Source organism: Ochotona princeps, chromosome 10 (genome assembly GCF_030435755.1).
Source record: "Ochotona princeps isolate mOchPri1 chromosome 10, mOchPri1.hap1, whole genome shotgun sequence".
NCBI classification, from domain to species: domain Eukaryota; kingdom Metazoa; phylum Chordata; class Mammalia; order Lagomorpha; family Ochotonidae; genus Ochotona; species Ochotona princeps.
In genome coordinates, this window is record NC_080841.1 from 24,255,457 (window position 1) to 24,269,229 (window position 13,773).

The 13,773-nt window shown below is 37.9% G+C and overlaps 1 protein-coding gene across 1 annotated transcript in view; it reads right to left on the bottom strand.

Annotated features, from left to right (window-relative positions):
• USH2A (usherin) overlaps positions 1–13,773 on the bottom strand; it is a 641,433-nt gene that overhangs the window by 165,595 nt on the left and 462,065 nt on the right. The window contains exons 47-48 of the mRNA XM_004578639.2: positions 7,523–7,721; positions 3,527–3,695 (exon numbers count right to left, since the gene is read on the bottom strand). Of these exons, the coding sequence (XP_004578696.2) occupies positions 3,527–3,695; positions 7,523–7,721 (368 nt within the window). The remainder of the gene's footprint in view (positions 1–3,526; positions 3,696–7,522; positions 7,722–13,773) is intronic.

A 13,773-nucleotide genomic window follows, 5' to 3' on the forward strand; every position in this document is an offset into this window, starting at 1 on the left:
CATTTTGAGGGAATAATTTTAAATTTCATTTTGAAGTTGAAGCAGATATTTTCTGAGTTCTGACTCTTTAGGTTAGGACCAGAGAAGTGACAACCAAATCTGCTGAATTTGATAGTCATGAGACATTCAGGCAAGAATTTCTCATGAGTGTTAAAAGACAAATACTTTTTCAGAACTTTAAGAATTTGTTGCAAATCCTAAAGTCAAATATTTTAAAAATTTGTAAATAAAAATAAGTTTATCCACTAGTGTGCTAAACTTTCAGAACAGCTGAACCTTTATGGTTTACCAGTAGGAAGGACTGGTAAAAAATGGATCAACAGGAAACACCCACTTTACCTGCAATTTTTAAATTTTGTTTTTAAAGATTTACTTATTTTTTTCATTGGAAAGTCAGATTTGCAGAGAGGAGGGATAAAGGTCTTCCATCCACTGGTTAACTCCCCAAATGGCCAAAAAGGCAAGAGCTGAACTAATCTGCAGCCAGGAGCCAAGAGCTTCTTCCAGGTCTCCCATGCAGGTACAGGGTCCCGAGGGTTTGGACTGCACTCTACTGTTATCCCAGGCCACAGGCAGGGAGCTGGATGGGAAGTGGAGCAGCTGGAATATGAACTGGTGCCCATATGGGATCCTGGAGCATGTAAGGTAAGGACTTTAGCCATTAGGTTACCGTGCCGTGCCCTATCTCTAGAATTCTTAAGATAAATATTTGCAGTCCAAAAAATGATATGAATCATATAGGAAACTTTGGAAATGTAAGTTATTTTGAAAGTAAAGAATTTGTATTTTTTTTTGTTGACACTGTGGCATATGTTTTTAAAAAGTGAATGTTTTTCTATAAAATTATTATTTCCAAGAACACATTTTGATTGCAGAATAACTTCCAAACTGGTAGGAGGTACTGCTATAGACTCGCCAAACCTGGACTGACTAGCCTGAATTGCAGAATGCCAATTACTGCGATGGGGGTGGTAGAGCAAAGTAGGGTTTTTTCCTGCAAAATGTAGAGCTGGGAGCTGGGGTGCTATTGCTCTCTTCCGGGCTTCCTGAGCAGGTGTGGGTAATCACCTCTAGGCCCCTGCTTGCCACCTGCTGGGCGTGGCTTAGATCTTACCTGCTTATGACCCTAGGCATAGCTTCCAGTTCTTCACGTGGGACATGACCTCCGACATGACTTAGCAGGTCAAGTAGAACACATGTGGAACATGACCTCTGACATGATCGCAAGGTCAGGGAAGACAGACAAGTTGCACAGCCAATCACAGTGTCTGGTAGGAGGTGGGCGGGGACTGGGGGTTTGTCGGGAGACTCCCTTTGGCTCTCCCCTTTCTTAACCTTCAAAATTTGTAACTTGTACATAATAAAGACATTTCTCACCAGCTTGTCTAGGTGGTTCTTAGGACGGAAGAACACCGTTGCCTCACCTGCGTGACCTTGGGGCCTGCTGGCAGGCTTAAACCCCAAGAAGCACGAGGTAGGATTGAAGACTTAAATGGACTGAAGCTAAGGCTGAGAGGTGTGTGTTCAGCTTGTTTCTAGGCTGCTCCTTGGCCCGTGCAGCTCATGACCTTGGCTGACTGTTCAGATACAATGTTCTTCAGGGAATGTTTTATGAGGACCAGGTGGGCTTCTGTTATCTAGAGGATTACATGTAAGCAGTAGTTACCTGTTACTCTGGACACACAATTTCCTTGTCCAGATCTGTAATTTCCTAAGCAAAGCCTTCCGGTGAATGCTGGTCAATGGGATTTCATCTACTGGTAAAGTGGAGGACTTCCTGAGTTAAGGTTGAGAACATCATGCAGCTGGCTGTGTCATTCGCACAATTCAGTGAATTCTTTTTCATAAAAGACAGACTACACGTGTTTGATCTCATTTTCTCAGTGGGAAATATCTGACCAATTAGGGATTATTGAATTCTGAATCTATTTTCTATTGGAGACTCTAGTGTAAAAAGATTTTTCTATGAGCTGTAAGGGAAAAATGATACTAGTTCTTTTCCTGAACTATACTTTCAAAAATATGTAATCACTATATCTTCATTTTGCTGAAACATTTTGAAGAGAAACACTTGGGCTAGATAATTTCTCGTTTTGCATACATTGAATGGACATAGTTACTTACATGGAATAATTAATTCCTAATTAATCAGATGTTTAGGATAACTTTATTAGGCTCCCCAAACACCTAGCACCCTTTTCTCCCTTTCGTATCCATTGTTTGCACATTAAAGCAGAAGTTAGTATTAAATTTAGGTGTTAGAAAACATGCCTGTATTTTTAATGATTTTTCCAGGATAAAAAGTAACTGACAGTGATAGTAATAAAAAAAATGTTAAAGTATAGGCAACACGGTCTTCAAAATAACAACACAACAAAATAAAACAAAAAAACCCCCAAATTTATGGGGGCTATTTTTGTGACACTGACGGTTAGGCAACACTAGTGTTCTACGTGGACATCAGGATAAATCCTGATCACTGCATTTCAGATCCCATTCCCTGCTCATACCCATAGGAAAGGAGCAGAAAACGGACTGAGTGCTTGGGTCCCTGCAACCCACATTGGGGACTCTAGGGGAGTTCCATCGTAGCAATTTGGGAAGTAAAGCAGCAGATGTAAGATTTCTTTCTCTCTGTCTCTCCTTCTCTGCCTCTAACAGTTTTAAATAAATAAAATAGTTTTTGAAAAGCAAGCAAAAAATTTAACACAGTTTTTCATATTCCATTTGAAGAGACAATAGAGTAATCAAAAAAGCACCATTTGGAGAGATACTCCTACCCTCTGGCACCTCTTCGCATCTGGATATGTTGTTAATCCTGCAGGTAAAAATGCCATTTTCCCTGTGTGGTGAAAATTATTAGTTATGTGTCAAGTCTCAATGAGCTCAGCCAGACTATTGGTACTTTATCAACGCCAGTCATTGTTATGGCTAGTCTCAAATACACTTACTGGATCTTAGTATGCGTAGTTAGAATTTAGATAAACATGGCTAAACAGACTGAGCAAAACACAGGAGGAACAAGGGGAAGGGATATCTCTGCTTGCTTCCCCTTGCTGCATCCTTCCTTTCCCTATCTGTGGAACAGCTGTGAGAGGAGATGGCAGCAGGCTGCAACTCTAAGGCAAACGGAATTTCTGGTTAGACTTCATCTAGGAGCAACAAGCTGACATTTGGCAATAGAGAGGAAGTTGAGAACTGCTTCCTGTACAGCTACCAATTCACAGATTCGATGGTGAAATTATTTATCCATGTGAATAAAAGAAAAAAAAAGGCAATTACCAAGTTCTGCAGATATTTTCCCCCGTGTAACAGATATCACGAGTCCTTTGTCATGCATTTCTTTGCTTATACCTAGTCATATTTCAACAAAACTGAAAGAAATGGTACTAGAAGGAGTCCACTGGCTAGATGTGTGTGGCCCAGTTGTTCTTGGAAAGACACCTGTTGCACTTCACTGACCTGAGTCATGTACTGCCTATCCAGTTTTCCCAAATTGCTGCCCACACGCGGAAACATCCCTCACCTGGTTGGATTTTAACGTAGTACCCAGAGCAGCAGTGATGATCTGGCTCTGCTTCTTGAATTCGACCCCCACAGCAAACTCCAGTCGAGCTGAGAATAAATGGAACATACTTTTCTTCACAGCAGCGGTATCCAGGCTGGAGGTCATACAGGACACTGTTACAACACACCTGAAAATTTGAAAACAGTTTTAAAGTAATAGAAGTTGAATTAGGAGTATTATGTCACCTCATCCCAATGAGAAATAATTATTTTCTTAGAATGTTTTGCTTTGAGATCGTATTATTCAAGTTACATAGATTTGACAGCACAGATTTTCCAGCATCAAGTACTATAAGCTATTTGATATACTGTTGCTTCATATTTTGGCCTTTGGCTAGGCTTTGCATTGCCTGTTATAATATTCTATAAATATGAATTATCTTTTGACTGTCAGTCCTTCCAAAAACAATGTTTAGAATTGTAAATGAACAATTTCTTTTATATGTATGCTTTTATTTTAATGATTGTTTAATTTGAAAATACTACATTTATAGAAACTGACTTCCACTGATCCTTCTTTATTTCTTTAAATAAATTGCATTTTCTTTGTAACTATGTGATCACTTATTTATGAACTCAATCTTCAGACAGAGCAATCTCAATATCTAACATTTACAGTTGTGTATATATATATATTCATATGCATGTGTGTATATATATATATCAAGATCACTACATTAAAAAAGAAATTTATATGGAAATTAATTTTGAAAAGCCCTTTTAACTCTGTTTCTCCAGCAGCTATGGAAGAAATCACATGCATGAATAATCGAATAATTATTTGTACGCTCACTTGAGGGCTGGGAAACTGACACATGCTATATATACAACAAATCAAACATTGAATAGTTGCTGAAACATAGACTTAAAACCTATATTTGGGATATTACAATAATTAAATAGATGCCTCCTGTGGCAAACAAAGTTGGTATTTAAGAGTTTTTGTTTTATTCTGTTTTTTTGTTTCTTGCTCATGGACACTTGCAGTATCCACCAGTATTTGAATCAGGCTGAACACAGCAGCAACACCATCAACTTAGCATCTCATTTCGTTTTCAAGAGTCATCTAAAAGTACCAAAAAGTTGACTTTTCACATCAGTCTAGCTTTGTCATTTCTCCTCCTCCTTCCCCTTCCCCATCTCCTGCTCCTCCTTTTTCTTTATTTAAATTTATTTATCCATTTGAAAGGGGGAGTTAGAGAGAGAGGGACAGTTGCTTCACTCCCCAGATGGCTCCAAATCCCTGAGCTGAATGATTCAGTTCCAGGAGGCAGGAGTTTCTTCCAGGGACTCGAGAACCTGGCATCATCTGCTGCAGAACCAGGACATGAACAGGGAACTGGTTCATAAACAGCTGGTCTTGGACTAATACCCATATAGGACCGCAAACCCTAGTTTTATTTGCTTGCAGCACAGCACCACAATCACTGATTGTAATGGATTACTTTTGCTGGATTTAGGCTTTAGATTCAAAATTTATCTAATTTCAAGGATAATCTGGATGATTCCTTCTTCCAAAGCCATATAAAAAGCTGATTTTGAAATTATGTTCTCTTTCAAAGAGTTAAGCAAGAAATCTTCCTTACGTAATTATTTTAGATTAATTATTTTGTTTTAATGATAGTCTAAAATCTTGCCACTTGTCTAATCTTAAACTATTCATTAAAGCCATATTCATGTATTAGCATGTTCCTGTACACATAGGCACATCTGGCTTTTTCTTTCTGTTCGCTCATCCAATACTTATTCTCTTTGAAATTATCCCTCAAATATTTATTTAGTGATGGGCCAATAGTTCTGGTTCATTTCTATTTTCTCAGTATCAACACCATCATCTGGTTCCTCCCTTCAGCAGTGTGAACCACGGGTAGGAACATTTTCAAGTATTTATTTCTCTTGGGTGGTCTTCCCATAAACAAAATATCTCTGAATCCTCCCTGTATCTTCGTCTCTTTCTCTCTTAAAAACAATGGACATGTCTTCTTTTCCCTTTGCTGGTCTTCCACATGTTGTACAACTTAAAAATAGATGAGGGCCTGGCATGGTAGCATACAGTCCTCTCCTTGAATGCACCAGGATCCCATATGGGCACCAGTTCTAATCCTGGCAGCCCTACTTCCCATCCAGCTCCCTGCTTGTGGCCTGGGAAAGTAATCAAGGATGGCCCAAAGACTTGGAACCCTACACCAGCTTGGGAGACCTAGAAGAGGCTCCGGGCTCCTGGGTTTGGATTTGCATAGCTACGGCTGTTGTAGCTGCCTAGGGAGTGAATCAATGGATGGAAGATCTTTCTGTCTCTCCTCCTCTCTGTATATTTGACTTTCCAATAAAAATTAAAACCCACAAATCCCATCTATTTGTTGCCTACAGAAAATAAACCTCACTAACAAAGATCAGCAGAAATTATATCTCATGGATTTTGACATTTTTCTTTTCAGTTTCATTTCTTCAAAACACTTTTTTATAATTAAATACTTCAATGACTCATAGATCATACAGTAGCATCATTTTCTTCAAGAAGTTTCTTGGTTTCATTTTTTATTTATTCAGTAACACATTAATCATTTAGTAGCATGTTATTTAACTTCATGGAGTTGTGTGTATTTTTCTTCCTGTTGCTGATTTTGCTTTGTAGATTTTCATTTAAGGTGATGTACTCTAACTGTGAAATGGAGACTATCATATCCAGTGGCATGTTTTTTTAGTTTTATGGCACTATAAATTTCTGATTTTCTTCCTGTTAGTGATTTTGTTTTGTGGCTTTTTACTTGGGGGATTTATAGTAACTGTGTAGTGGAGACTGACATGTCCAGATGTGAGGATACAGTGCAGTGTGCATCTCTATTTCTGGATTCAGGTTGGACTCGCAGGGAAACTGTTGCATGTGTCTTGACATTAGAATGCTGGACTCTCTGCCATTGTACATGCCCACAACGATGGACGTATGACTTTTTTTGAGGAACTATGGTGTTGTAATGATATGGGACAACTCTGTGTGTGTGTGTGTGTGTGTGTGTGTGTGTGTGTGTGTGTGTGTAGGCAGTTTAGAGGTGGGGGTAGGGGAAATCTTAGGGCCTATGGAACTGTATCATCAAATAATATGACAATAATAACAAAAGCGGAAAAAACAAAAACAAAATGATTATTTCTTATACAGTACATGTCTAAAGTCATAGAATAATATAAAACCTGGGGATATGGTAATTTTGGAGATTTAGTGTCCAAAATGGTATTGTTACTAATTGTTGTTCCCATGTCTTTCAACTGTTAGTTGTCATCTAGGAATAGCTAGGAATAGCGTTATAGCTAGCTATAGTAATTTGTATTTTGATCTATATTCTCTTAATAACTCACATTCTTAATTGCAGTATTCTTTTGTAGCAAACTTTATGCTTTTAAAAGTAGCTTAGTCATTGAATGCATGTGGTTGACAAATAGCAACATTATTTCATTGTATGAAATCCTACGTTCAAACTAAGAATTTTTTGCGTAGTCAATAAAAGCCATTTACAGACTCCTCTGTCTCACTCCATTATTGATCTGATTCCTAAAGCGCAACTAATATGAACATTAATCTATGAATGACCATAATTCTAAAATATTTCTGACAAAGGTGTAATTCACAGTTACTCATCAGTGTCACATAAACAAACACCTATTTGTAGCTGAATGGATTTTTTGTAAAGAAAACTTCAAGTCACTTAATCAATTGCAATTTTGAGAGGTTCTTTATTATTCTAATAGACTCATATTTTCAATGAATATAATAAATGATAGAATAGCTAAAATGCTTATGTTGATAGGCATTTTAAAGCAACCTTTTTTTCTCCATCGCATCTTCATGAAATTGGAGTAGAAATACAACATGAAACACCAGGCTGTAAGAAGCAAGCTATCTTATTGAATTGTTAGTAACAGAAACATTATTTCTCTGACTAACTTCACCACAATTTACCTTAGTTTCAGGAGAATAGCAAATGGATCCACAAATATTCTCATGTTTCTGGCATTCTATTGCTTTGCATAGCTCTGTGCTGTGGTTCTCCATTAACTTCTGGGATTGGGAGCATGGATACCATGCTTTTCGTAAGATATCATATCCAAGAATAATGCCATTGGGTGTCCCTGGAGACATCCAATCAATCTGAAGGGATCTGCAGCAGAGAAAATAATCAATACTTTTGAAAAGGAGAAAAATTTAACTTTTCTATTATCAGCCTCACCTACTTTTAAATTAATCTTCCAAATCTGTCAGGCTTATTTCATCAACAAATTCTTGACTAGAGAGTGACCAATAGAGGCCAGCAATTAGCTGAGCAGTTATGTTACTGGTCAAGATGTCTGGATTCCACACGGTTGTGCCTCATGGTAAACGGCTGTGGCTCCTGACTCCAGGTTCCTGCTAGTGTGAACCCCGGAAGACAGGAGGGATGACTCAGGTAATTGGGTTCTACCATCCCCATGGGAGACCTGGATGAAGTTCTTGGCCATCACCTTTAGGCCAGATGAGCCTAGGCTATTTGTACGCACTGTGGATCAAACTAATGATGTGAGCTCTCTCTCTCTCTCTTGCTACCTCTCAACAAATAAAGTAACCTAGGTACTAACAAATACAAAGGTGTTTCCAAGAGTTCTTGAAACACGAAATTAAAAGATGCTGTACATTTTCAAGGAAATTTGTGACATCACCTTGTGCACACATGTATGTGTTAACACACGCAGATTTGTATATACCATAAGATATTTCTGACACAGGTGTAGTTCAGTCACAGACATAACTACTCTGTTTTAGAATCCATCAAAAACTGTTGTAGCTTTTGGGAACTAATGAGAATAACATATGAGATGAGTCCAGTGGTGTATCACTTTGAGTTTCAGTGATAAGAAGGAAGAATCATTATGGTAATCAAGAATAAATGGTCTTCTAAGCAAAGACAAGACATAAATAACATGAATTCATACATAGGGTGAAAATAGGAATTATGCAAATTTAATCCCTACCTGTAACTACCTTTCCCTTTGTCTTATCTCAGCTAGCATCAGTGATGTGAACTAATGATGGCTCCTCAAAGATATGCCACTGGAAGACTGCTAAGGGATTTCCATAAATGATCCTAGGGGTTTTTTGCTTTCTTGACAGCTGTCACTTTCTCCCTTTTTCTTCTGCTAAGTATGTCTACAACTTCAGCAGTAATCTTAAAGTCATTTGAGAAAGGCAGTAGGGATCATCACAAAGATGAGACACAATGGTATTTGATATTGCTGATTCACTGTCGATAACCCCTTACCTCTAGAATTTAAGCATCTGGGGGGTTTTGTTACTAGTTGGCAAAATAAATGCCCACATTGATAAACTCTTTAACTTTACCAACTTTTGATATGTATTTTATTTCAATATGTCTTAAGTTTTGAGTTAGCTTAGATGTATTTCTTCAACTGTTTTTTTTAACTAACATGGTCAGATATGTTTTGTGATTAAAAATATAGGAACTGGAAATCCCTATAACAAATGCTTTAATATTATGTTCTTAAATACAATGTTTGAATTTTAAAAAGTTAAGCTCCCAATTTCATTCCAATTCCAAGTGTGTGTGTGTGTGTGTGTGTGTGTGTTGGGAGGGGGTGCTTTTTGAAGGGAGAGAGACTGATATATACATTGAGGGTATAGCTTTGGACCAAACCTTTGCTATACGTTCAGTGATTCATTTGCATTTTGTATGCTGTATTGGATGAGAACTCAACATTATGTACAGAGGGGCAACTCAAAAAAGACATTTAACTTTCATACTAATGTTACCAAACTTTAATTCTACATGTAGGTCTCTTTGCCAGAAACATCTTGCCTCAATCACATGTTTATACCACCTAGTATTTTTTATTCATTTTTGACTGGAAAGTCAGATAATCAGATGGGAGGAGAGACTGAGTGGGAAATCTTTCACCTGTTGATTCACTTCCCAAGTGGCTGAATGGCTGGAGGTGAGTAGATCCGAAGCCAGGAGCCACAGCCTCTTCCAGGTCCCCTGGGTGCAGGGTCCCAAGGCCTTGGGCCATCCTCAACTGCTTTCTCAGGCCACAAGCAGTGGGCTGGATGGGAAGGGGGGCTGCCGGGATTAGAACCGTTGCCCATTTGGGATCCCAGCATGTGCAAGGTGAGGACTTTAGCCAACAGACTACTGCACTGGGCCCCACTATCTAGTATTTTCATAATAATCTCTACAAGTAGATAATAGGTAAACTTTTTAATAAGGTCTTATAAAGATTTGAGTGTGACAATATTCTTGCAGTGCCAACACAGCAAGAAAAAAGTTGATCTGCAAAACATGAAGTGATTGTAGAACTGATTGCTACATTTTTATTGTTTTAAAATATGAGTGGAACTTGGACATTCAAATGAATTATTTTTTCATAATTCTAGAATTTTCAACTATCAAACAGAATCAATCACAAATAGTTACAGAATTATACAATGCTTTTCACATATAGAACATTCCTATAGACACTTTGGGGCAAAGTAAGCACACATGAGTATTGTCCTTACACTTAAAAAACCCTCCAAATAATTTGTATTGACCACTTCTCTATCTTTATGTTAAATGACATTTTTATTTTAAGGAGAAATATAGTTTTCAGTACTGCACCCTATCAGAATTCCAAGTGACATCACATATTAGGAATTCAATTAAGCCCAAATATTTACATTAAAAAGCAGTAGTCAAGATAAACCTTGACATTTTAATAGAGTAGTAAAATTATTTCATTTTCTTAGGGTACAAACATAACACTTTCAGTAATAAGACTGTAGACAGAAAATTAATATCACCTGTGAGGGAATAGCTTCATAGGTATAGTTAAGATTATTTTTCTAAAGTCTTTATCCAACTCTCAGAGTTAATTCCATATTCTGTAGATTCCTCTTTTGAATTCATTGCATAATCAACTACAGAAAAGGTTACACTTAAATGACACTCAAAAGTGTGAGATCCACAAAAGCTGTGGAACTCCAGTGTAAAATAACAGAATGTTGAACATCAGGTCATTGAGACGTCTGTTCTGTGTAAAACACAATTGTTAAGACAGGTCACTTAAATCCTTAATGCCAAATGAGTGAGTTTGCTCTTGAAAATTAGAATTACATGATTAAATGATCAAGGAAGAGCAGTGGGCTTAATACCTACAGATCTCTCAATAGATTTTGCTGTAGGAACAGTGAAAATTCTTTTGGGGGCTGATTTGAAAATGACGGACACCTCTGAGAACTGTGTGCCATTATTAACTGAATTAATGGTCCCACTGCTTTGAGATGTGAGAGTAAATTAGAAGGAACATTCTTTTATTCTTATTTTGAAAAAAATTATTTGCTAACTTGATAGGTAGAAGAGGTGATGGCAGGGGAAGAGAGAAGAAAGAGGAGAGAGAAGAGAAGAGAAGGGAAGGGAAGGGAAAGGAAGAAGGGAATGAAGGAAAGAGAAGAGAAGGGAAGGGAAGGGAAAGGAAGGGAAGGGAAGGAAAAAGAAAGGGTAAGGGAGAGAGAGAGAGAGAGAGAGAGAGAGAGAGAGAGAGAGATCGATCTTCTATCCATTTGTTCACTCCCCAAATGTCTGCAATGGCCGGAGCTGGATCCAGACAAAGCCAGAAGCCTGTAATTCCATTTGCTCATACCATGTGGGTACTAGGGCTCAAAAACCTTTCCACTGATTTCCCAGTATTTGAGCTCCCTAGGTGGTACACTGCCCAGGCAAGTAGCCTTCTGGAATGAGAGAATTCCGCTAAGAAGAATCTTGGGGATAATCTGTTCTGTCAATGCCAAAACAAATCAGCTGTAGAGAACACTACTGTCAGGGAACGTGACTATATGGATTGCCTACTGGTGACCTCTGACGGAAAGCATATGATTGCCTGAGAAAGAGGGCTGTGATTGTTATCTGCTGAGGACAGTGACAATAATATTGGGAAGAAACATGTTACGAAAAATGGAAAGGAGAGAAGAGAGTAAGAAGGAAGGAAACATCAAGCTCTAATGAAATTTGGGTCTTTGAATTAAGTTTGAGGCTAATATTTCAGTAGAGATGGTGGCAGATATTTAACCGAGTGGTTAAATTACTGGTTGGGATGTCTGCATCCTACATCACAGTGCCTAGGTTTGAATACTGGTTCTACTCCCAATTTACTTCCCTGGTCAAGTGCAGCCCTGGAAGCAGTAGATTATGGTTCAAGTACTGGGTCCCTGCCAATGGTGGGAGGGGTCCAGAACGAGTTCCTGGCTCACAGCTTTGGCTCGAACCAGCTCCAGACATTACAGGTATTTTTGACAATTTTGACAATACAGCCAATTCCTCTGGTGGTCTGTTTATGTCTATGTCTGCCTGTCTATGTCTGTCTCTCTTTCTACATCTCAAATAAATAAAATCATTTTTGATAGAGATGAAACTGATTTTTAAATATTTGCTTGTGACTCTTTTCAAATTGAGACCCACAGCTAAAAATCGCTGGAAAGCCATAAGATGTTCCTTAGAGGTATTCAAGAGCTGAGAAAAGGACAGCCAAAAGCCTGTATGTGGGGCAGTTAAGTAGCACAATTTTGAGGGGGTGTGGAGAGGTCTAGTTTATGAAAGAATGAACCTGGAGAGAAGTAGCAGAGATGGAGAAGAAACATATGCACTAGGGTATTCCAATGAAGAGACCCAACAATGATGAACTTCAAGGATTAAAAAACCCTCAAGGGTACAAGAATATTTTTCATTGTAATCTGCAGGATGGTGAAGTATTGGCAAAAGTGGATATCAAAAATGATGGATTAGATGACAGTTAATTAAGATGCAAGGTTTCAGAGTTTATGGGGAATGTCACAACAGAAAATCAAAAAGCTGTGCTGCATATTTAATTAAAACTCAGGAGGACAAAAAGCTGTGCCAGAGACCTCTGAGACTTGGCATGAGCAAAACTAAGATTCGTTGAATCTTTCTGTTGAGGACACCCAGAATGAATGAGTGGTTTTGAAATGGAGCCAACAAAAGAAACCTAAGGATGTGGAGAAAGCCTGGGATAAAGTTACAAGTAAAAGCAAAAATGAATTGCATGAAAGTGCTAATAAGTGCAACACGGCCACCTGAGGACATAAGTTGCTTCAGTGGGAGATACGGGAGGTAGAGAAAGCAGAAACAATTTGGGATGTGAGAGAAAGTGAGGAAATGGAAACAGTGATGTAGAGTCAAGGATGAGCTTGATATTCCTTAAATAGACAAATTTGGTAAACAGAACTCACTGGCCATCAAAGCATTATTCCCTACAAGCCATGGTAGCCACAAAACTATTGATTGCACTAAAGTACTCCAAATTCTCTTTCAGATGCTGTTTCTAGTTTCTTTAAAATCTTTTATCTTATTCTTTAAAAGAGTGAAACATAAACTTTTGTTTCAAATTGAAAGTTGTCCCCACTTGACCATACTGGTGAAGGAGTGAGTTTAGAATTCAGATGACGTGGTAATTTGGCATTCAATATCCATCAGCTCAATGCTTTCTCTATTAATTCAGGCAAACAAACAAAAATGTAGCTTCAAGTTATTTTAAAATTAAAAATTTAAAAATTATTATTTCAGTTTAAATAATCAGTTCCTGAAAAAAATATCAGGAAAATAAGAGCAAACAGGAGAGATTCCCCAATTATCTCTATAAAAAGAACCCCGTTTCACCTCACACTTGCTGAGCCAAAAAAGGAAAAACTTTTTTCTTAAGCTTTGACTTCTTCTGCCATACTCAATCACAAGTATTTTAAGAATATAGGGGAATTAGTGAATTATATTAGTGAGCTAATCTTCATTTACAGAAATGCAGTTTATCCTGCTAGCATACAATTTCTGAAAAGTTGGCATATAAAAATATGTCACTCAGTATCTTGAGACAAATTGCAAGGCAACTATTTGAGAGTGTCACAAAGGCATTATAACCACAAGTACTCATCAATAATATAGCCCCAAGCTGATTTGAAACTGAAAAAAAAATGCCATGGTTCCAATTAAGGCAATAAAAGATACATGCATTTTGTTTTCCTTTCCCCACATCCCTGCCCCACAAGCCTCCTCCCTGGGAATCATGCAATTTGGAATACTATTGCTAATGTAAAAAACTCTCTTCCGTATTTATATTCTCCTCTTACCTTTTCTATTTATGGAGACTTATAAGTAAACTTCACAGGCAGCTCTGTAC